This window comes from Tinamus guttatus, unplaced genomic scaffold (genome assembly GCF_059628265.1).
Source record: "Tinamus guttatus ecotype Peru unplaced genomic scaffold, ASM5962826v1 Tinamus_guttatus_pri_ptg000027l, whole genome shotgun sequence".
Taxonomy (NCBI): Eukaryota; Metazoa; Chordata; class Aves; order Tinamiformes; family Tinamidae; genus Tinamus; species Tinamus guttatus.
The window spans coordinates 1,153,696-1,177,006 of record NW_028288561.1 but is presented as its reverse complement, the minus strand read 5'-3'; the positions used below and the strand labels follow the sequence as shown (position 1 = coordinate 1,177,006).

Sequence of the window (23,311 nt, the reverse complement as noted above, 5' to 3'; positions counted from 1 at the left end):
GACTGTGCTCATTTTTTTTTTTCTAAATCCACTTTGCTGTTGTTTAATGTATAAATGTGACGAGGATATTACAGGACACAATGTGGCAGGCCCTGGGCAAAGCAGCGCCGGAGCAGCAGAGCACAGAGCCCAGACAGACCTGGAGTTCTGGCTCCCTGTAAATCCGGGAGGGAGCCACCCCAGCGCTCTTCGTTTAAAGACATTTCAACCTGGCGCTCCAAATGGAAGAAAAAATATATATAAACTGTAGTCACTAGAAATGCTAAGGTTTGGGGAAACTTCTTATGAACTGGAAAGAGAACATTATTCCTCCCTTGACACTTGTAGCAACAGCGCGGGCAGGCACTGCTCGCGCAGGGTTCCCAAGCACGTATTTTGGGGACGAATCCTCATAGTTCATTAATTTTGTCCTGAAATCTGCTGGATCTGAGCTCCACAGTGATGACGGCCTGGCACACACCAGGATAGGTGCTACGCGTGCGTTACTGGTGCTTTTCTCATTAATTTATTTAAAAGTTGTATGTGAAATTCTGAATCCTGGCCTTTCTTGGCAACGCTGTACCCTTTCTCGATCCGTTTTTCCGAGGTTTCGCTCGCGGCCGTGGCCGCAGCCGCCCGGCCCGGCAGGGGCTCCCCCAGGGCGGGCTCTGCCCTGGCGCCCGTTGGGGTTCCCGTTGCCGCCGCGCGCGGGCCCCGCCGCGTTTCGCGGCTCCCGTCGACGCCCGCCCGGCCCTCAGGGACTCTCCCCGCCCCGGCTGCGAGGAGCGGCCCAAACACGCGGTGCGGGGGGAGCCGCGGCACCGTGCGTGCCCAACGCTGCGGTTCCTGGCGGTGGCTTCTCACAGAAAATAAATAAATAACGAGTAAATAAATAAATAAAGAGCAAATAAATAAATAAATAGACAACACTTAAAAATACGGACCCTGCCATGGCCACGGGGGAGGGTGCAACCCCCGCCGGGCACCATGGTACGGCCCCGTTCCCCCTCCCCCCCGGCAATGGTTTCCCCCGCCCCGCAGCCCCGCCCGCCGCGTCGCTCCGAGCCCCGCCCCCTGCGCGGGCGTCACGGTGATGACTTAATCAAGGCCCGCCGGAAGCGCCGCTCCGTGCCGGAAGTGCGGCGGCAGCGATGGGTTGCGATGGCGGCACCATCCCGAAGCGGCACGAGCTGGTGAAGGGGCCGCGCAAGGTCGAGAAGGTCCGAGCGGGCCGGAGCGAGCGTGGGAGGGCGTCGGAGGGCGTCGGGGCCGCGCCGGGGCCTCGAGGGCGGGCACTGACCGTCCCCCGCGGAGCTCCCTGGATGCATGAAAATCCGGGGAAAAATCACTGGGCAAGCGAGGAGGCGCCGGTGCAGAGCCGATAAATGACATCGCTTTTATCCACGCACGCTCTGCGGCGCTGCCGCCACGCTGTGCGATTCCTGGAGCTTTTAGTTTCTGCTTTTCCTTTACGGCCTCCTGTGCCCCAAGGGTTACAGAGCCGGAGCCTCAGGTAGCGCCCTGCTGTCCCCAGCATTGCTTGACTTGTTGTGTTTGCTGCTGACTACGAGTGGTGCAAGAGGGAGCAGATAGGAGAGGCAGAGCTGAGAGAAGGACAGAGGAGGGGAAGAGCGTGGTGGAAAACATACAAAGAACAGAAGAGATGAGAACAGGGCAGAAGTGGCCCAGAGGAAGAACACGGAGTTATTGCTGGGGAGATGGGCCCCTGCGTTTGGTAAAGAGATCTGTGGAGTTGGATCTTTGAACCTGAGCATGACTTTCGCTAAAAGGCTTTTGATAAATATTTCATGGAACAGCTTTGTGGCAAGCAGAATTAGTAAGGTGGCTGGGGATTTGGGTTGAATGTACATTTTTTAAAATCAAATTAAAAAATTGTTTCAGAATCCAGAGGCCTATTTTCTTTCTATCAGGTTGACAAGAATGCTGAATTGGTGGCACGATGGTACTACTGTACTCTGAGCCAAGAGAAACTATGTCGACCAATTGTATCCTGTGAACTAGGCAGGTACGAATGCTTCCATCTCTGTTAAAATGTGCTACTTCCTGAATAAAAGAATGTTACGAGGATCAAATACTTTTTTCTGCAAATTTATTGTTGTAGGTTGTATAATAAAGATGCCGTCATCGAATTTCTGTTGGACAAGTCATCTGATAAAGCTCTTGTGGAAGCTGCATCACATATCAGGAGCATTAAGGTAAAATGATGGAATGAAAGAAACTTCATTGTATCTGATTGTATCTAATTTTAAAGAGTGCAATAAAGGTTAAAACATGCTATGAAAACTCAGTTTACTAATGTTAGTATTCAGAATATGTTTGCTCTCAAGTGCCAGAGGGGCAAATGTGATAGGGAGATGGATATCCATTGTGTATACTTAGTGGCAGCAGTGACCATAGACTTAATACCTTGGCACAGAATTCTTAATATTCTGGACAGCAAAGTCTTGCTAGTAGGTTTTAGTCACTTGGTTTTGCTCTGGAGTCACAAACATGGAAAACACTGTGTCGTGAACATAATGACTTTTTTTAATGTAAATAAAAGTTTGAGGTCTTGATGGTTTGAATCAGAAGAGAATCTAAATAAAGCTGAACAAACTTGTAAATTTTCTTTTTAAACACTGCAAGTTTAGCATTCACCCTGGTGGCAGTCAGAAGTAGAGCTTCAACAACAAGCATTTTCAAAAATGCAATTATGTATTTATAGATATACAAAATTCTCTGTTGTTGAACTTGAAAAAATTTCTATCAAAAAGAAAAAAAAACACTTTCAGTAAGTAGAAACAACGCTGTTAACTAGAAACAACATTGTTACAAGTCTGCTATCAAAAAGAATATTATAATGTAGTAAGCCATTAGGAAAAAATATATTCAAGAATGCTATTATGGTTGAAAAATCACGGGCAAACAACTCAGGGCTTGCCTTTGTATCTTTCAGAGCGTTACAGAACTAAATCTTGCAGATAATCCAGCTTGGAGTGGTGATAAAGAGAGCATAAAAGGTGACAAGTACGATGACCTACAGTGTGCACGTTTTATATGCCCCGTGGTGGGCTTGGAGATGAACGGAAGGCATAGGTCAGTGTTCTTGCTTCTGTACTGGGTTTTCAAAAATGACTTATTCTAGATGAACTAGTAGTTTAAAGCAATAATGTAGAAAGGCAGGTCCTTAAACTCACCTCAGCCTTTTTGGAGAGTCTTTGCCATCCAGTTAAAAGGCAGTTTGTGAGAAGAAAAGGTGTCTGGCCTTTCCTCCCTTCTGATTCAAGAGGAGAGATGAAATGTTCTCCCTTGCCCCAATCAAACTGTGTCCATAAATGAAGGGTGCAGAGGGCAGCGTGTGCAGGGGAAAAGCAGCGTGCTGCTGTTGGCAGGCTGGGCTGCAGGGGCTGCGTGTCCCCAAGGGGAGGAAGGTCGCAGAGACCTTCATCCTCCCCGCAGGATGGGGATGAGCTGCGCGGGGCTGTATTTTAGGTGCACAGAATTTCTGAACATGACTCCATGGCTTGTCTTCTTTTCTTTAAAGGTTTTGCTTCTTACGAAACTGCGGCTGTGTGTTCTCTGAACGTGCGCTCAAAGAAATTAAAACAGAAGTTTGCCACAGGGTGAGTTTTTCTTCGGATTTACTAACAATAGGGTCACATATGATCCCAAGTGATTTACATATAGTCCCATTCGCATCTACTGTTTGATAGGGTCGGTGTTTCGTGTGTTTGTTTTTTTTTCCTTCATTAATTTGAATATCCAGATTGAAGTAGCAGTGAAATTCTACTTCTACAGTGAATTCTACAGTGAAAAACTGCTTTCAAATCAACTGTTCATGTTTTTTTTGGCAGTTATATGGATTATTGTAGCAAATATTGGCTGCATTTCACTTTATAGTGCTAGTTGTGTTTCTACATAGATCTCTTTAAGGGCAATGATGCAAATTGCAGACATTGTTCTTTTTCATATCTCCACTTTTGTAATCAGTGATACCTGTCATGACTGTAGTGGCTACTTTTAAGAGGAGTTACTTTTCAGTCAACACCCTGATATTTGATGTAATGTACAGTGTACGTAACAGAGAAGAGTTGTGAACCAAATGCTTTCTTGATAAATTGTTCAAAGTGATTAGTAATAGGAGACTAAACTTAAGTGTCAATATTCCTTTTCAAGGTTAGTTTAAGTCTAATAACAGCTTTCTGCTTTCCTCTTGCCTGATACTGTTTTATTTTTTAGTGAGGTTTTTGTTCGTTTCTCACTTTGCTGTTGATAAATGGATGTTTTATGGTTAGTAATACAGAAATGGGGTGCTTTAGCCACAGTTTGTCCAGTGTACTAATACTGAAAAAAGAAAGTCAATCCTTCATATTTTATGTTTTTTTACAGTATGCTTGTTTGCAGAAACTATTGATCGCAATCTCATATTTGATACAAACATATGTATGAGCATATGGATTCTTGACTATATTTGGAGATGTTTCTGGCAATATTTAAGTGTAGATAATAGCTGTTCTGTCTTTTATTATTGGACTTCACAGAAAGATAAACATGTCTCTGGAAGAACATTTTCTGGAGTATTGCTTCCAGCAACAGATAATTTTCTGTGTGCAGCAGGGCTTCAGGGATCTGTACAAGCAAATTAACTCTTGTGGGGTTTTCACATTGTCCGAGTGTAGGATAACTGTGTGTTTTTTTTTTGTTTTTTTTTTTTTTTTTTTGTTTTGTTTTTTTTTTTTTTAAGTCTTTCTGGGCTGCAATAAAGTGACTCTGGAACTTCAGGTTTTCTTCAGGGTAGAAGTGCGAGGAAACGGCGGGTGACCGTGGTTAGTTAGGCCTCTAAGTGCAGCACCTAAGTCACCCGGCTGCTTCAGCAGTGGCAGCACTGTACCTATCATCTAAAAAGGACTTCTGCTCGTTTCAGTGTCATGTTGAGTATCTTATTAACCACTGACAGAAGTTAAACGTAGTCATAAGTTTTCTGTTTATTCTGTCCAAAATCAGCACTAATTAGACAGCAGTGAGACAAAATCTTGACTCCCTGTCCTTTGCACTTTTCCCTTTAGTTAAAACATAACTGTTCAGTTGTCAGCACAGAGAGCAATACTCTGCTTTAATATGTTTTTTGTTGTTACATTTTTTCTTTTTTTTTTTTTTTTGAATCCAAGAGTTATTTGAGAGTTGTATTTCCTTGACATCAGTTTTCACATACATTATGTATAGTAGATGCCTTAAGTTTTCTGAAGCATACTCAACATCTCTAATTATACATTCTACAGTATAACACTTGGTGATACAGGTGCTATACAGTATAGATGTCTCTAGCTAAGATTTCAAAAACTCTAGATTAAGGAAGGTTATATTAGCTAGCTCTACTGAATCAAACTTAGAAAAAATGTTACTTTTTGGTGTCTTGCAAATAACATTTTTAATTAAAAAAAATATGCTGGTAACCTGAGCATATTGGAAGTTATTTCTCTGTGAATACATATGTTTTAGTCTGCATTTCCTTGATTAAGATTGAAGAGTAGATTCAGTAGATTTGTTTATTTTACTATATATTGATAAATTTTCATACTATATTCATAATTGAAAAAGGGGATAGAAGTTCTCAAACCAGGATCATGAGGAGCTGATTTCTGTCCTTTCTAGCAGGTAGCTTTATCCAAAGCGTTCATTAGCTGCCTTCCTCCAGCATATTCTGACTTTATGCCAAAAATGTTTTTTGTGTGTGTGTTACACATATTCTGTTACATGTTGAAACAGAGTTAGTGTTGAAAAGGAGCTTCATCTAAAACAGAACAACTTAAAAATACAAATAAAACGTACAGTATCACTTACCTGAAGTGTGTTTTGTTTGAACTGTATGTTTGAAGTAGAGTGAGGGGAGAAAACTTAAACTCTCAGGAGGAAGCCACAAGCTAAAATGTGCAGGAAATGACTTCAGTGGGCAGGAAGAGAAGTGACTTGGCCTTGATGTCACGAGATAATTCCGTAGCAGGAAGCCCTGAAGAGCAGCCAGCTCTGCTGGCCCCCGCTTCTTCCCAAAGAGCAGCAGCAGGAATTACACGTGGAATGGAAACTGTCTTTTTTTAAAACTTGCATTTTTAAATGGAAAATTTTAACCTACTATTGTTTTTAATTTTCCAGTGGACTGTTAACATTGAAAAGGACAGCAAGAAATCTAATCTGATCTCCTTAGTGTGTTTATGGTATTGTGACCAAGATTGGCAGCTCTGTTCGTACTGATTTACAGATGAGGCCAAAGTGATTAAATATTCTGACAGTTCTGTCTTCTAACTGGCTTCCTAATTCTTGCAAGGGCTCTGAGTGTTTGCTACATTTTAGGTTGCAGTCTGCTATTAGACAATAGCTGAGTTTTTGGAAAAAGTAGATTAAAAGAATTGTGTTTAAAAATGTATCTAAGCTGATTTTTTCACGATGTGCTCACTGATTTAATGCTTTAGCAGTAGTGATTTGCAAATTTCATTTCCAGGCCAGTAATTCTCTTTCTCTAATCCAAGTATAATATTCCTTGTACGTCATATAATTAATACCTTGCTTATGATCATCATAGAAACCAGCCTTTTTTTAACCTGCTTTTACAAATGTGATCTCTTGCATGCCTTTAGAATTTATTTAAAATTTTAGCAATGTTTTCAGATTCAACAGACTAATACTAATGCACATAGCCCAGTTGTTTAGCTTAGATATCGAGGCGCTGTACACGTGCCTCGGGTTTTGTGAAACAGAAACTCTGCATACACCTCTGAGATGAAGAGATTGTGTGTTTGCAGGACGTTGTAGGACATGCTGTTGCCTCGCACAAGGTCACATTGACACTATATGCTCTTAGATCAACATTTGTCAAAAGTTAGTAAGCACATTACTAAGATCTCAGCATTTGGAATGATCTACTTTTTAAAAAAAAAGTGTATTAAATGCTCTGGTCAGCTCTCTCAGTTGAATTACAACTTTTATCAACTCCTGTTAGAATCAATCCCTAAAAACAGATAGCGTTTGAGGAGTTTAAATAGTTTTTGCTTGTTTGTTTAGTTTTTTTATAGGTAGAATTTTCTGATAATATATATATAAATATATATATATCTAAGGAGGTAGGGTCACACTCTGATGAATTTTCTGGATCAACGGGTATAGGGTCATGCCTAAACTGTATTTCAAGAAGGGATTTTCTTTCTTTGAGCAGCCTGACCCTGCCGTGTCCTTCAGAAGGAGGACACGCGACGATTGCTCTGCAGAGCAACAAAAGTGCAGCCCAGATCTTGCTGCAAAGATAACGAGATGAGCGTAAAAACAACGGAGTGGAAGCCAGTGGTGCCTTATGGTGCATCAAATGTGGTTGAGTGAGAGATGAATTGCTAATATTGCATGATTAATACCTGCTGGAAATCAGCGCAGGGTCTCAGAGCGATTCTCAACAACCACTGTGTGGACATGCTGCATGATTTTTTTCTCTCTGAAAAAAGTATAATCGGGAGTAATTGGCCCCCAAATAAGCCATGGCTGTACATGAGCCAGCGTGCAGGCCTTTGGATGGACTTCGCGTATTTCTGTAAATAAATAGGGACCAGATGGTCTTTCCTTAGGTGGAAGTTCATCTAAAAGAAACTGTGCTTCCAAGAAAACTTGCGTGGGAAAATACGCAGGAATCTGGGAATAAGTTTAGAATAAGAAGCTAGGCTTTTTGTGTTCTACTGCTGACTCATTCTTTGATTAGTTTTGTTTTTTGAAGTGATGCGTAAGTCATTTTTCCAGTAGAAATTGAATATATTGTGCATATTGAAGCTTACATCTAAACTGCTCATAGACATTTCTTTCTAATTTGTAGTTTCTCATCATGTAACAACATGCATTTTATTAGGTCCTGTCAAAGCTCGTCTAAAAAATGGCAGTTCATATGGATTTACTGGAATATTCTTTTTCGTCTGTGGCAAAAAATTAGTAAGGGAAAATGAACAACTTGAAATGACTCCTGAAAGTTCAGGTTTCTCCTAGTCCTTCTCCATGGAAGGAACTAAGGACCTTTGAGGAAAGGGGTAGAACTGATCTTGGGAGACTCCTAATCCAGTAACAGAGGAGGAGTGAAACAGCACTGCCTGTGTCCTGCTTGTTTGCTCCGGCCTCTTCAGCAGTACCATTAAGAGATTAAATTATGAATGCTGAAGGGGAAAGACTCTTGCTTGGAAGAGGGCTGGATCTGAGTTCTTTTTTTTTGTTTTTCCCCTGTTTTTGCTTATGTACTGTGTGGAAAGCCACTTTCTTGCTGCAGACAAATGCTGCATTTGGCTGCAGAGGGTCCTTGTCCTGGCTGCTGCTGGCCGTTATCTCCAGCGCGTGCAAATGCTTGAGAGGTTCAGGAGAGTTTTGTTTCCCTCAGGCCACATTCGCGGGCTGTTCAAAGGTGGCTTTTCACATGTTCCATTTGTTCCCCAGATCCACATTTCCCGTGTTTTCCTGTAACCAGCGCCGGCAGAGGCACGGACAAGGAGGCTCAGCAGCAGGATCTGTTCCCGAGGAGCAGGGACAGGGACTGTCACACCCCGCCTGCCACTTGCTTCTCTGCCAGCTCTGAAGCGTCAGTGTAAATCTTATTATTCAAAATCAGCCACTTCATAAGGCGTACAGTAGAAACCACTCTAACTTTTGCTCTTAATATTTCATTTTTATGCAGCTTTATTGTTCTCATACTGGTTAGTCCTTTCTGCAGCTGCAGACATACGGAACATTTTTTTTTCCAGTTAAGTAACTCACTTGAGGAGCAGTAAGAACCACCCCCTTGTCTTCAGTAGGTTATAGAACTGCTCGACTGTTGACTTACAGACTGTGTCATTTTTTTATTAATATTAGAATTAACCCATTAGCAGTTATTTCTTTTTATTTTACTATAGGGAAAATTAACTGCTTGTTTCTCTGGTGAACAGTAGTATAGCATTATGCGTATTCTTATGATAAAATGCACAGAGTGAAGACTATAGCTAAAAATCTTTTCTTGATGGTTTCTTTCAGTATTTTGAGCACTGCTTAAATGTGTCTTCAGCTCAAACATTCAGCTTCATGTTAAAGTAGTTATTTTCCTGAAAACGCCAGTGATCTTCGATGGGGACTTCTGCTTGCTGCAGTACTTTGAGCCTGTAGCGTCTCTCCAGGCAGTCCATAACAAGTGGATATGTTGCAGGTTCAAATTTGTTGGCAAATAAATGGGGCGATTCGATGATCCACTGTAAATCCCCTAGTCCATAGACGCAAATGTCTCTGATGTAATGACCTGCAAAGACAAATGGAGGGTGTATGAAAGCAGGGGAAAAATGGGTTGAACCATTTTAAACTAGACCTAAGTGTCTGGCAGAAGTGCTTTGTCAAGTAGCCTCCCTGTTTTCCATTGAGATCTGAGCAGTCAAGTTAACGCATTAGTTAATGTAACAGAGGGAGTGAAGCCAACGTACAGAAGCTCACAAAGGGTAAGGGCCTCGGAGTACAACACGTATGCAGCTCTGTCCTTAACCTGTTCAATTACAGAAGCCTGCTAATTAGAGGCTGAAAGCACAGCTGTCAGCGTGTGGGTACTGTGCTGATCTGTGCAAGAATACATCAGGAGATTTTTGGATTGGGTACAGCCGTGTAATTTAGTAGAATCGCTGCTGTTTTATTTCATACGTTCCAGAAAAAAACACGCATGACTTCTGGGACATACTTAGTGGGTGGTTTAAGTATAACACGTAATTTGCAAGGACTGCTAGTCAGTAAAGCAAATTGCAGTTCATGATCCCAGGTCACCTTACCTTTGCAGCCTTTGTGTGTGGTTCCTTCTTGGTCTTTCCATTTAATGGCTCGGATGTTTCCTTCCCAGTCTGCATTTGGGGTAGCACCTGGAGCATCTGTAAAAACATAATGGTCTGATAAGATTTCTTTCTATTTATTAAGTGTAGCCATGTTAAGTATTTCTCGGATTTTTACATCATAAGAGTAGGCATGGCTCTCAGTTTTGTTGCTTTTTGTTATTGTTTCTGAGAGCATGAGCCTTTATGCAGCTAAGCACTTACTCAGTTTAATCAACATTTCTTTTTAGCCTTTTAACTAATCACCTGCACCATAATACTCTTTCTCTGGGATCAAGTGTTATTTATCAAACCATCAGGAGAGGTGACTGTTGAAGGGTCAGCAGCAAGGCTGAGGAAATGACCATATCTAGGCAGTTAATCCCCTTAAGGGTGTCGTAAGGCCCTAAATCAGAATCAGTAGATCTCTGTAGCACAGACCTGACAATACTGTTGTTTGGGGGATTGTTCATAGCATAACCCAGCTGCAGCTCACCATGCAAACGGTTCAGGGTGACCCAGTAGTGCTCGTCCGGGCTGTACGTGTCTCTTGACCATTCCAGCAATTCCTTTGCACGTGCATCAGTCAGCGTGAACTCTACAAACTCCTTCGTGAGAATGTAATAGGCACTACCAAAATATATTGTCAAATTATATGGAGCTTTAGCCTTTATATTCTTTGTTGGATACACATAGGACGTTCCAGAATGTGCATATTCTCTGTAACTAACCTGCGTCCTGTGTTTCATATGAAGTGGTTGCACTACCCCAGGAGTCATATTTTTACCATTCCATTTGCTTTTGATGTATTGTATAATGTCCCTGTTTGTTTTGATGGGATAATCCTGCCCACATAGATTGATAACGTAACTCCACTGAACTTTGGAATGCACTAGATCCCTCATGCAATTAATATCAGCTTGCAGTCTTGAAAATCCTGCATAAACAACATTTTCTCTTTTTGAGGAAATAAAAATATTTTCAAAGCAGTTAACAATATTTTGTACAGTAGCTTTATAATTTTTCGGTGACTTCTCATCAACGTGTATGCAGTAAATATTCTGAGGCATATAAATAGCTCTTAGTAGTTTTACGAACATTTGCAGCTCCTTGTGAATCGTGATAATATACGCCAAGGAGAAATTTCCTTCTTCTTCAGACAGCGGTCTTGTTATAAAATGCAGGCTTTTCAGGACCGTGGAGCAATTGCAGGCAGTCTGAATGCAGCTGAGTGTCTCTGCTTGGTAGGTGTTCTGACAAAAGTTTCCTATTTGAGAGGCAACGCTTTTCCCCACAAAAAGAGCCGAACAGAGTTCATCCGGGTAAAAACCGCACTCTGCTGTGTCTCCAGGAAATTTTTGCTCTTCATGTGGCTCTTCCGAAAGTGTGTTCTTCAGGTAGATAAAAGTGTAAATGAACATGCAGATCGCAATGCACACTAAAAATCCTGATTTTGTTGCATCAAGTGGGTTCATTTTTTATTTTCCGGATCCTGTCTTTTGGTCATAGCTTAATTAAGCATTCGGAATATCTGAAAGGAAAAGTGAGATAAAGAGCAGGAGAGAAACTTCCAGACGTTTAAAGGAAAAGAGCTGATGTGACAGCGATTCTTTTACCACGTTGCAGTCGCCCTCTTCCCTGTTTCTGTGTGTGCCTGTGTCCCGCCCCATGCTGGAGCACGCTCAGCCGTTGGAAAAGGTACCGGCAGGGCCATGAAGTAACTTTGGTGGATGAACTAACTAGCCAAAGAGCCGGGCACAGCCCTGGGCCAGCGGAGCCCGGCCTGTGGCACAGAGGCTCCTTCTGCCTGGAGTCAGTAGGTGGGTCCTGGTAGCAGCCTCAGAACAGGGGAGATGTGTGGGGAGTGCACGGCTAAAGGACAGGCCGTTCTCAGACGTGTTTGAGGCCTTCAGATTCTGCCAGAAAAATAAATTTTAGTCAACAACCTCTCCCTTTTTGGGATACGTATCTGAAGAATGCAGCTGGACCCATACATTCCACAGTCCTTGGAGCTGGACTGTGGAGTATATCCAGTTTCTGGATATGTGAGATATATACATATGTATATTTCTATATGTTCAGATATATTGCATATCTGTCTATACTTTTTTTAATTTAAAAAAAAAGCGTTTTGGTTGCTGTGGCTGCCATATACTCAGTATATGTCTCATGCTTTATCCGTATTCAGAGCCAGCGTGCTCCCATGCTGCCTGCGAGCACAAAGAGCTTCCACAGAAGCAGATACCTCCCAAATAAGAGTTATTTTTACTAGCCTTAACCTTATCGCTGTCAGCTGCAGCTATAGCATCCATGGATTCAGAAGATTACATGCATTTTTTTTCCCTTTACTCTCTAGTGTTGGTTCAAGAACAGTAAATATTTGCATAGTTTCTTATTTTTCTGTTGTTAGTACAAGATATTCTGAAAAGGGTGCTGCTTTGTTGCAAATTAAGGGGACTTACCAGTTCTGCTTGACAACATTATGTTTCAGTTCACCATGACCAGCAGCAGAAAAAGTATTAAACAAACAAAGTGAAAAGTCTTAGGTTGTAGTTCACAAAATACATCCTTTGTTCGCCTTATAAAGTCAGCAGGGCTTTGTAACCCACTTGAGATCTCTTTTTGCCTCCAACATCTTTATACCAGTGATTTTGAAAATAAACCATGTAGACAGCACTAATTCCTTATTTTTAGCAGACTTGAATACCCGAGATAATCCTGGCAGTGGCGTATTTTAACTTTCATAGAAAAGTGTATAATTTATATCAGTATCAGCATAGAAGACTTCTATTTTTGTGATTATCTTTTTCTTACAAATACCTTCCTTGCTGGAAAGTCAGAAGCATGACAGCACAGAAGTCCTGAATCCTGTGGCTACTGCATGGGGTCTTTTCCTTGAAGCTTTTGATGTGGAACTTCCTAGACAAAATTCCTGGAAAGGGGGCAAAAATATTCCATCATTTAATGGAATGCTTACTAGTTATACTAAGAAAGCTTTAATTGCAGTTTTAGAGAGTATTCATGTTCTCTTGTACTTAATTATTTGTAGAAAAAAGTACATTTCACCTGTAAATATTTTATGCTTTGCAGCTCTGAACATCACAATGTGCTTGTTATTACCTAGGAGCAGAAAAGAAGGATTTTTTTATAAATATTATGTTTTATATGAATACTATAGTAATTTGTAAGCTAGAAAGAAGTAAAGATTTTTTTTTCTTTCTTTGAAAATGCAATATATGTGTCTTTTAAAACTTAGAAATAATGAAAGCATTGCAGTTAAAGTAGAAATGAGATACTGAATTTAAAAAGCTTCAGAAGTAGAAAAGTTGAACCAGCCTATCAGATGCTCTATAATACTAAAATTTCAAGAACTTACTAGGCTGTTGGAAAAGAACGTATTTATCTTACTGTCCTTACTGGTATGCACTGGATTTGGTGCTGGAAAAATGCCTTTTTTCCACTTAGCATTCCAGAAGGAAGATTTGTGCATTAGGTGGAGGATTCTTCCATGGTGCTTCTCCGTCCTGTTGGCAGTGCAGTTCCCTCTGCATTGGCTGCGCAGGCCTAGGGAAAACAGCATGAAATCAGGTCCCTGAAGATTTTTTTTTCTTAGCAGCTCCTAAGGGATACATTCACTTTGTAAACAACCTTGATTGTGAGTGTTTCATCCATTTAAAGGCAAAACTTGAGTGTCCATGTCCACATCAACCTTTCAAAAAGAATGTAGGGGAAAAAATGCCTTCCAAAGGTAGAAGCAAGGATTTTCACAGGCAAAATAGAAGACTGCAGCGCTGCAGCACTGTTGTGTTGTGAGTGAATAATTATAGGGGAGGCATTGAGGTCACTCTGAATTAGTGACCGTGATGAGATCTTTATGTTCCCTGTCACATGGAAAGTTCATTCTTGGCATGTGAATTACACTGAAGACTGTGGGCTGTTATAAAACAAAAAATAAATATTTGAGGCTTTAGCCTGCTTAGAAAATCCTGCACCTGAGCAAGATGAGAGTTGCCTTGTCTTTTTTCATTAAATACATGGTTGTGGATAGCTTGCAAAGGATAGTTCCCTAGGGAACCCAGCTGTAACCTGTTTGTGTCCTACGATTGCATTTTTATTATCCATGAAATAATAGCTTCCAGGGATGTTTCAGGTTAAGCATTTGCTGTGGATTTTTCCTCTTGAGCTCCATAGCATCTCGATTCTGTACAGCAGTGTGGATGTGCACGAGCACTCCCCTGAAGGATAACAAACCAATCCTCTCACCTTGGTAACATATTTTGGGGGCTTCCAAAGAAGCTTCCTTCAGACCAGCCTTCAAGAACAGAATTACACGTCTTTCAATCTGAGGTATCTAACAGAAAATGTTGGCTCTGATGGTGTTTTTTTCAGATTGAGAGGCAGAATTGCAGCTGTCATTCCCACTGGACGTGCAGTTTGTGTTGCTTCTACCTCCTACCCTGTTTGCTGCTATATTTTCTGCTGCCCTTGAAGAGCATCTTCAGGATCTTACTATTAAGATGATCTTCTGTCCAGGCATAACTTATTCCATGGCTATATTACTTTTCCTAGTTATTATTTTACTAGAGTGCCACTATAGATGTTTACTGATAACAAAATATCTCTTTGAAGCTTTTCTGTGGTATGGATAGCTGCTCTAAATCTAGAATAGAAAGATGATTTAATTTACAGAAGTGCCCAAATTTATGTTAAATATTCTTCAAAAAAGTAGCCCATTTGTAGGGATTTTCAGGCATCTTTGTAGCAGCTTTTGTGGCTATTACTTAATGGAAAATTTTTGGCTGCTCCACTCAATTAAAAAGGTGAACTCAGAAGAAAAGTGGAATTATGTTCGTGTCTGCAAACATGCCTGTAAAATATCATCCCAGTTCATCAAGATCATTTTGTAATTTATAGCAAATCATATTACAATTCACTGTTTCTTCCCACCGTAGAGTTTTGTGCTGCATCTCTGAATCTTCTGTTTTGTCTATACCTTTTATATTTGCTTATTATTAATGTTTAGGTCAGGTCAAATGTCTTCATAATTCAATGAAACGAAGGCCTTAAGAATACTTCTAATAATTAATTGGTTAAAACATACTAGCTCTTATATTCTCACATCCTTATATAAGTCTGCTTTTTATTTGAAGGATGGAAAATATCCATGCAACTCTTAGAGTAGACATTTTGTAAGGAAATGAATGTTAATTTGGTCCTCTAAAAACAGCAAAAGACTAGTGTTAAAAACAGCCCTTTTCGCTGCTTTTTCCTTTGATATGCTTTTACCTTCTGCCTAGGTAAGTCTGAGTCTCCTTCTGTGCTATGACAGACATTAAGTACAAGAAAAAAATGTCTTTATCAAACCCAACTAATACTGCTTTAGAAATTTGAAATCATGCTTACTTTAAAATACTCAATCATGCCCTGATTTACCTATAAATGTGAAACAGTTTTAAGAACTTTTCATTTGCTTTTTTTTTTTTCCTGTTTGCATTTTTTTACTGTGTGGTATATTGACCTCAACAGTTTAAAACAAATACTATAACAGCTCTTTAAACAATTGAGTTATATAAGTTTATGGCATTGTAAAAGTTAAGTTCCTTGCAAAAGAGCATAATGGGTATTTGTAAGTACGGTGATTTTTCTGATACTAATAACGGTAAGTACTGTAGATCTGCAAAGCAAAAAAAAAAAAAAAAAAAGTATGATTGTTACCCTCAGAGATTCAAATATTTTCAAAAGGGAAAAATGAATATATTTGAAGTGAAAATATTTGTTGCTCTGTAACAGTTGAAAACGGGCTTTAATAATAATAAAAGCAAACCCCTTAAACTTGACACTCTAAAATCAAATTTCTCAATCTTACCTTGTACAATATTAGGCAAGAGAAGGCAGCATAATTTAATAAATAAAAGGCCCCATTGTCCTTCAGCAAAATTCAGACAGCGTTCTTCATTCTGTTGCTTGTGTAGGGATCTTGCATAAATGAAAGGGGTTAAATATTAACGTGAATGTTTTCATTTAAAGCTTCATCTGGCTTCCCGCAACGCTTAGCATATTTATTCTGCAGTAATGCTGTTTAGCCTCAGCAGAAATGTCCTCTGCCTCTCAATATTGACAGGAAACTTCATCTTCGCCCAGTTTTTGCTGCCGCTCTTCTGAGACAGCCGTGCAGGGGCTGAAATCAGCCTTTCACCTGCGGAGAGGGAGCATTGCTGCTGCTGGAAATGGTGCTGCTCTACCTCAGGCTTTCACCTCTGCACGCAGCATGCTAGATGATGGGAACGGGGAAGGAAACAAACCCTCTCCCTCCTCCTCCCCCTGCTTCTTAACTCTTTGCCTGCCGAAACTTTCCAGCCGGCAGCAGGAAGCGCAGCGAGGAGCTGCCTCAGGCCCTTCATGCTGTCCGGAACCTAAAAAGGCTCTAAATGGCCTCTCTTCTCAGACTGACCATTTACTGCATTACTATTTTTATAAAGGTTTGAGGAGGCATTAGTAAGTGAAAAATTATCAGGTTAAAGGTACAGGATTTAAGAAGCTTTGGAGTGCTAGAAATGAGCAAGAAAGTTGATATGTTTAATACTTTCATGGATAAAAATAGGAAGCTGGTCAGAAAGAAATACAGAGAAAACCTGGAAGTGAATATAGGACAACTGCAGGTACTGCAGATATAAAATTATCATTGACTTTAGGGGAAATTCTGTAAATCATTCTTCATTTTTAACAGTATTTTTACATACATACTTTAACGTCCGTGTGAAAGTTTAACAATCTGCGAGCAAAAATGTAGACTTCTTCCCGCATCCCTAGTTGTCATTTCCCCTTTGTCCCATTGCCACCCATCTCTGACACAGAAAACGGTGCTCATCAAAGCTGACACTGCCAAACTGCCCATGAACAGGCTCCTGGAGAAGTGTCTTTCCCAGAACATGTTTTTAGTAAAAGATTATTCAGTTTTGTAACTCGTTGTTAATATATCAGCTTGTGGTATCTGGGACTGGCAAGCGAACAGCGATTTGGTCCCCGATTGAATCGGGCGTCTGTTCAACCCACCTTTCCAAACGCTGCCCCGTTCAGAGAGGGACAGCCAGTTTGTCGGGATAGATGTTCTGCAATCTGCTGGGAATCGTTCTTGTGCATTCCCTAGTAATGCTCATATGTAGCAGGACTGGAGGAATTAGCGGTTACTATTTATGATCTGGGAACAGGAATTCAGGTTGCTGAAATTTAGAGTAGAAGTAGGTTTTAGAATCAGAGAAATCTCCATAAAGCAAAATCTCATTATTACTATAAAGCTCTTGCATTTTATTCCCTAAGAAAGACAAAAACCCTTCTCCACATAAAAAGACTTGAATTTTAAAAGATTTTAATTATTCTAGAAAATAATTTCTCTATTATTTTTACTTTAAGTACAAAAGATGACATTTGTGCAAAAATATCATTGTGCTCAGTGATTAAAAACCATTGAGATTTTCCCTCTGATACTTAAGTGAGCATCTGTACTAGACTGAATTAAAGGAGAACTGTTGGAAAAGACAAAGAAAATGGAAAAGAGAAGGAATGGAAAATCATATAGGATTATTTTTAAGAGGTTCACTAGTATAAATATCTTGAAAAAATATTGGTTTTGTCATTTCTTTCCTTGAAGTGCGGTGTTCCTTTTCAAGAGGAAGATGTGATTATCCTTAATGGTAATAAAGAAGATGTGGAAATACTGAAGAAAAGAATGGAGGATAGAAGACTTAAAAGTAAACTAGAGAAGGTAATTGTTTTATATTGTTTAAAAAAAGAAAGAAGTAAATCTCATTTGTTAATTAAATCTTCTATTAGATCTCAAAGCTTTTTCTGCTAGCTTTGTGACCTGCAGAATTTCTTCAGTACCTGCACTTTGTACTTTGTACTAATTTTAAAGATCAAAGTCACTCACACTAAATTGTCCCTGTGAAGGTTCAAATTCTATACTCCAGGATTTTCTTTTGACTAGTAGGCAGCACGTGGTGCTCTGAAAATCAGAATTCAATGCTGAAGGTATAAAGAACAGCATGCCAGTTGCTCTTTAGGTTTTTGTTTGTTTGTTTTAAGTGCTTGTATTAACTCCAGTAATGAGCAAGATCTTTTTCTGTATTTTATTTCTTTATTTCTGCGTTATTGTGATAGCAGGTTTTTAGTTTTTGATTTGCAAGTTTCCTCGACTGGCCATTGGCAGAAATGGAGTGTTAGGGATGTGGGCTCCTGGTCAGATTCTCAAGACCTTGCAGGGAATTTTTTCATGTTTTGTCGTTTTTATAGTCGTCTGTGATGACCAGCAATGCTCCTTCCCACCACACTCTGGAGGTCCTTCCCATCCATCCTCCTCGCCCGGCCTGACCAGGCAAAGTGCCCCAGAATTTCAGTTTTCACTCAAGTTCCTCAGCTTGTGGTGCTGCACTATCAAGAGAGACTTCAGCACGTGAGGCCTTTCTCAGCGTTGCTATTTCTCCTAAAGCAGCAGTGCTATTCTGGAAGATGGCAAAGCAAGCAAAACTGTGGTGTTGACTCCGTTCAGAGTGCAGACAGATAGAGTTGGGTCTCAAGAGCAAGAATCATCAACTGAGACTGTACATGGAGGTTGACAGTCTCACCCCTCTTAATGTAGATTATTTTGTCCACCTCTGAGATTAGATACGCCTTTTCCTAGATTTTTAGAAACAGATACTTGCTCGTTTACCAGCAAGGATGTGACACTTTCGTCATGGGCTCCTTTTTCATCTGTACTGCTCAAGTGTCCCTGGGCCTTGGCAATATGGCAAAAGGCTCCTCATCCAGAGCAATCCTGATTCCTCTCCATTAGTAGCCTCTGCCCTTAGTGTGCTGCAGCTTCTGCCCTATTGGGAGGACAATATTTAAGTGCATCTTATGCCATCTTTTCAGATATCTCTTTGTTCTTTTTAGGTCTTTGTAAGTGAATCTTTAAAAGGACTTTAAGGATCATTAGAAGATAGAATAGTGCAGATTTCAGTAGATGAGTAATCGGTTCCAAAATTGTGGTCACTGCACTCCGCTTTGGTGAGGAAGGCAGCTCCTTCTGTAAAGAAAAGACACAGACACCTCCTCCTGAGGCGATGTGTGCCCTGCAGGACAGAGAAGTGCCAGGATCTCGGGTGTGGGGCTGTGACAGCAGAGCCACTTGCGATGGCAGGCGAGGGGTTACGCCTTGGGCTGTGAACTCCTTTAGCATCCTCCTTTACTGGGAGGAAAAAACCTCCTTTGTTTGTTTTTGTTCAGAGACACCTTCATCACTGGCAGGTACATGGTTTGCAAATCTCTTAGCAGACATTGTGTATTTTGTCCTCCAGTTCTGGTGCCTTTTTTAATACTGTCTTCCCCTGCTGCACTAAGTGATCTTTGTGCAAATAGAACCTGCCTTCCCTTGCTGTTATTTGCGTGATTTGTTCCAATCTGAGCGCGCTCAGCTGCAGCACCAGGGCACAAGTGTCTTGTTTTTGGCTCTGTTGGTGCTGTGTCTGGACCTTTCCCTCACCTTCCCCGTTCCGTAAGGGGAACAGTCTGAGTGGACCTGCTCTAGTTGGGGCAAATTCTGTTACTTTATGGCCATGACAGAAAAGCATAAGGATGATACAGCCATCACTAACATAAAAATTGTTCAAGCTCTAGTTTAAATGTTCCATGCAATTAAATATATAGATGTGTGTGTGTGTGTGTGTGTCTGCAAATGCCTCATGATTCCGATCCGAGACACTAAAACCTGTCCATGATACCAGGAGATGTTCCCTATGCATTTAATAACAGGAGAGCCAGGGCAGCCTCGGAACAGTGACCCTCTGCCACCACCTCCTGGCTGAGCTCTGCAGGGACAGCGAGTGGCAGGTTCCTTCCCCAGGGCTCGCGTGGCTTCTCCTCCTTCATATACGTCTTTAGGTTACTTATTTTCATTGAATCTGTGCAGCCTTTCTGAAACCTGTGCACCATTCTGTGTGTGCTGAGTCACATTTAGTGATAATAACGCCAGTGGCTATTTTAATACAACCTTTTTCTAGGTTTTTTTTTTTTTTTTTTTTGGTATAATCAAGGGCAGTAATGAGATTCTCATTGCTGCTGCTTTTTGTTTTGTTCTGCTCTGTTTTTCCTCAATTTGGACAGACACAAATGGACTTGGAAAATCTGGTCTGCAGATGATCCATATTAACTCTTTTGTGCAATGTTTTTTTCCCAAGCAATCAAGCAACAAATGATCGGGTTACTAACTAGACTCAGGAGAGGGATATTTTAGTAACTAAAAAAAATAAAGTGGATATGAGATGCATGATTATTGCAAAATGTTTATTTTAATCTGTCTTTATTGATTGCAGGTAACTGTGTCTTTTTATGTCTAACATTTAGTGTCCTGTCACATGGGTTCAAAATATCAGATTGTCTTAATGATAAAAACTGTGTACAAACCAAATATTGCGTTCACACCACTTAATTTCAGCCTCTGCACTTACCCATAAAGTGCCTTCATGGTTTTTAAGATTATTATCTTTCCACATGGAAATAATTTCAGAAGTGCGGAGCATTATTATGGATGGAACAGTTCCACTGCATTAAAAAAGTAGCCTATTGTATATTTTTTCTGTATATTATTTACATTTCTGTTTATTTTTTTTTCAGAAATCAAAGAAATGCAAGTCAGCAGAATCAGCTTCTCAGCAAGGTACTTCTGAAGGTAATTTCGTAGCTGCAAATGATATGTACTCTTCTGCGTCATTAAACAGATTTTTGATTTCACTTTTTTCTTTCCTAGATTCTGCAGGTCCATCAAAGGTTAAGAACGGAAAAGATTCCACCAGTGCCACCTCTAAAGAAAAGAGGCAGATTATATTCACCAAGAGTACAGGTTGGTGTAACAAATGGTTCTGCTTGAAGAGTAATTTAGGAGAGATCCTTTTCTGTCTATTTTATACCCGTATTTGGAGAAGTTACCCTACCACTCCCTTTCTTTATGCCCAAAATTGTGTTACGGTGCCGTAATTTGCTACTAATCTACTGCGTATCATTGTTAGCAGTGGACTATACCTGAAGGATATCCTGCTGCATCTACAGTTGTCACATAGCTGTGATTAATCTTGTTTGTCCTTTATTCCAATGGTCAGTGCCATCTCTTTAGGTAACATGGAATATGTATGGGTCTGCAATTATGTGTTACAAGCACAGAAAAAGACTATATAGCTTAATTTAAAAAAAAGGCATTAATTAAATGATGAGTTTCAGATAAAATATCTGAGAAGCTAATTTCCTTTAGAAATGTCTTACCTGTCACCTACTGTCGCTTTTTTATTTTTATTAAGGACAGACTTTAAAAGAATATTTAATTCCAGATTATTATAATTGCTTATAGATGTTTAGAAACATAATAATTCTAATAATACCTGACAGTGTTACATGAAGGGAAAGAAATATCCCTTTTGCAATGTCAAGGCATTGGTTTATGTTTCTGACAGCAGTTGCATTGCTAAACTGGCACGAGAACAGGGAGAAAGAGGGGAAATGGAGAAAAATCCGTGGAGTAGGGAGGAGATGGGCAGTGGAATGCCAGTAGCATAGGAATTAATTTGTGAACATGGCACCCTAAGGTTTCTGGACTTCCAGCGTGCAGATTCATTCTTTCTAATCCAGTGTTTGCTAATTCTTTCCAGACAGCTATTAGTGGCATTAGGAGCAGCATTCTCCAAAGATAAAAAGTTCTAATCCATGTCTGTTTACAATTATACATGTAATTCCCTTGCCTGCATGCACAAATCAGTTAAATGTGTTTTCAGAAAAGCTCTCCTGCTAGTTGTTTCCATGAAGTTGTGCCCAAATTATACTAAATGCATAGAGTTTCTGCTCTCTTTGCTCAGGAGACATGGTATGCACTTTTTAAAATACTGTCCTTGTGCTTTGGGAGAGGTTAAATAGTAGTTAAGAAACAGAGTTTTCTATAGCAATAGATTAAAAACACCAAGAGAAACAGCATCAGGAACAGTGGGCTGGGCATTTTCCTGTCACAAATATGAAATGATGCAGTCCATTGTTAATGCTTATGACTCTGCAAAGAATGAAGGGGGGAGAATGAAGAATTCCCTGGGGATACTATGTCACAAGTTTAGCTTTTGTCATTTGATAGCTCGTTTTCAAACAATAGTACAGGGTGGTGGAAAACTTTCATGTTTCTTTCTTAAGACCAGGCTCAGAGCCGTTTCTCACATAGAGGAATAAATATTGTCAGAACTGAATTACAGTGCAAGGAATTTCCACAAGCAGGAAAAAAATTCCCTCCCTCCAAGTTTTCTAAACGCATTTTGAGAATAAATTCCTTAAGCCAGGACCACGTTTTCTTTTTAGCTCAATTATGAGATATGTTTGTGAGAGTCAGTCTTGAACACATTTAGATTCTTCATTTCTGTACACATTTTTTAAATACTTCATCAGTTTTAAATACTGCCGTCAATTGTGGGTTGTTATGCATTTCATTTAATTGTTTTTTCTCTAACAGATAATGGAAGTTCATCTGTGCCAGCAAAAGCCAATAAAGGCTCTTCCAGTTCCACGAAGAGATCCATTGCAGACAGTGAGGAGAAATCTGAGGCGTACAAATCTATTTTTACAACACACAGCTCAGCAAAACGCTCAAAGGAAGAGTGTTCCAATTGGGTTACTCACACAGCATACTATTTCTGAAACAATGATGTGCCTGATTGTAGCATTCATTACCACTTTCCTTCCCTAAGGCTTTTTTCTGTACAACTCTGATACAGAACATTTGTTGCAATCTGATGTTATCTAGAATTATTCAGTCTGCAAGTTGTTTATAAACCTGGGAATAACTAATGAACTTGTGTTAGTTGCAACTTCTATTAAATATAAAATAGAAGACCAAAATCCATGTTCTGTCAACAGACCTCATTTTAAAATGAGAGATTATTTACACAAAATACTTTTTTCATCATTCTTGTTCCTCAGTAATGGAGAGAGAGGGTAGGAGGTTCTGTCTAATGTTCCCTCCTATTGATGCTTGTTGCAGTTTTTGTTATAATAGTCCAGAAATCTAAACTTTTTCAATAGTAAGAAGAGCAATAACATTTTGTTTGTTTTGCTAGCTATCTGGGCTCCCAACAGAACGGGTATACATTCTTAAATGTTCTGTTTTTAAAGTAATTTTCACGTAATGTACATTTTGATGGAATATATGAAAGCATAACTATCTTGAAAATATTTGTAAAATATTCTTGTTGCACATTTTATTGTAGGGTGCCTTTAATAACAAGATGTAGACTTGCAAATCATTATATATAATATAGATGTGTAATCGCATGAGTATTTTTTTTCCCCAAAAGACTTAGAGATTTGTTGCTAGTGGAGTTTGTTTAAGGTTTCAAATATCAGATCTGAGGTTCCCCTTCTTTTGTCAGAGGCTCAAAGCAGAGTGGAGGAGCAGGGTGAGCATCCTTCCTCTTCTGCAGAAACAGGGAAGTTCT

General features: G+C 40.0%; 2 protein-coding genes across 3 annotated transcripts; one reads left to right on the top strand and one right to left on the bottom strand.

Annotated features, from left to right (window-relative positions):
* The first annotated feature begins 1,130 nt into the window (after window positions 1-1,130).
* Window positions 1,131-22,707, top strand: RTF2 (replication termination factor 2). Of its 2 annotated transcripts, none has more exons than XM_088528270.1 (9): window positions 1,131-1,199; window positions 1,911-2,005; window positions 2,102-2,195; window positions 2,936-3,075; window positions 3,524-3,602; window positions 17,464-17,577; window positions 20,466-20,520; window positions 20,608-20,691; window positions 22,330-22,707. In XM_088528270.1, exons 1-9 carry the CDS (start codon window positions 1,131-1,133, stop codon window positions 22,512-22,514), a joined length of 915 nt encoding a protein of 304 aa, XP_088384396.1. In that variant the 3' UTR covers window positions 22,515-22,707. The 2 variants fall into 2 exon arrangements, with proteins under 2 accessions (XP_088384396.1, XP_088384386.1); XM_088528260.1 differs by having other exon boundaries at window positions 20,599-20,691.
* On the bottom strand, window positions 9,019-15,921 carry LOC104574187 (putative beta-1,3-galactosyl-O-glycosyl-glycoprotein beta-1,6-N-acetylglucosaminyltransferase 7). Its single transcript, XM_010221438.2, has 6 exons — window positions 15,682-15,921; window positions 13,233-13,379; window positions 12,636-12,747; window positions 10,312-11,346; window positions 9,780-9,875; window positions 9,019-9,265 (listed from the first exon to the last, which is right to left on the bottom strand). Exons 4-6 carry the CDS (start codon window positions 11,288-11,290, stop codon window positions 9,039-9,041), a joined length of 1,302 nt encoding a protein of 433 aa, XP_010219740.2. The 5' UTR covers window positions 11,291-11,346; window positions 12,636-12,747; window positions 13,233-13,379; window positions 15,682-15,921; the 3' UTR covers window positions 9,019-9,038.
* Window positions 22,708-23,311: the final 604 nt, after the last annotated feature.

What these genes read in the sequence shown, in the direction of transcription:
- RTF2 (XM_088528260.1), top strand. Translation starts at nt 1,131, where the DNA reads ATGGGTTGCGATGGCGGCACCATCCCGAAGCGGCACGAGCTGGTGAAG. An exon ending in GTATCCTGTGAACTAGGCAG is followed by an intron (nt 2,006 to 2,101) that starts GTACGAATGCTT and finishes TTATTGTTGTAG; the next exon opens with GTTGTATAATAAAGATGCCG. An exon ending in AAACAGAAGTTTGCCACAGG is followed by an intron (nt 3,603 to 17,463) that starts GTGAGTTTTTCT and finishes CTTTCCTTGAAG; the next exon opens with TGCGGTGTTCCTTTTCAAGA.
- LOC104574187 (XM_010221438.2), bottom strand. Translation starts at nt 11,290, where the DNA reads ATGAACCCACTTGATGCAACAAAATCAGGATTTTTAGTGTGCATTGCG. An exon ending in CACCCTGAACCGTTTGCATG is followed by an intron (nt 9,876 to 10,311) that starts GTGAGCTGCAGC and finishes ATGTTTTTACAG; the next exon opens with ATGCTCCAGGTGCTACCCCA. An exon ending in CACACACAAAGGCTGCAAAG is followed by an intron (nt 9,266 to 9,779) that starts GTAAGGTGACCT and finishes TTGTCTTTGCAG; the next exon opens with GTCATTACATCAGAGACATT.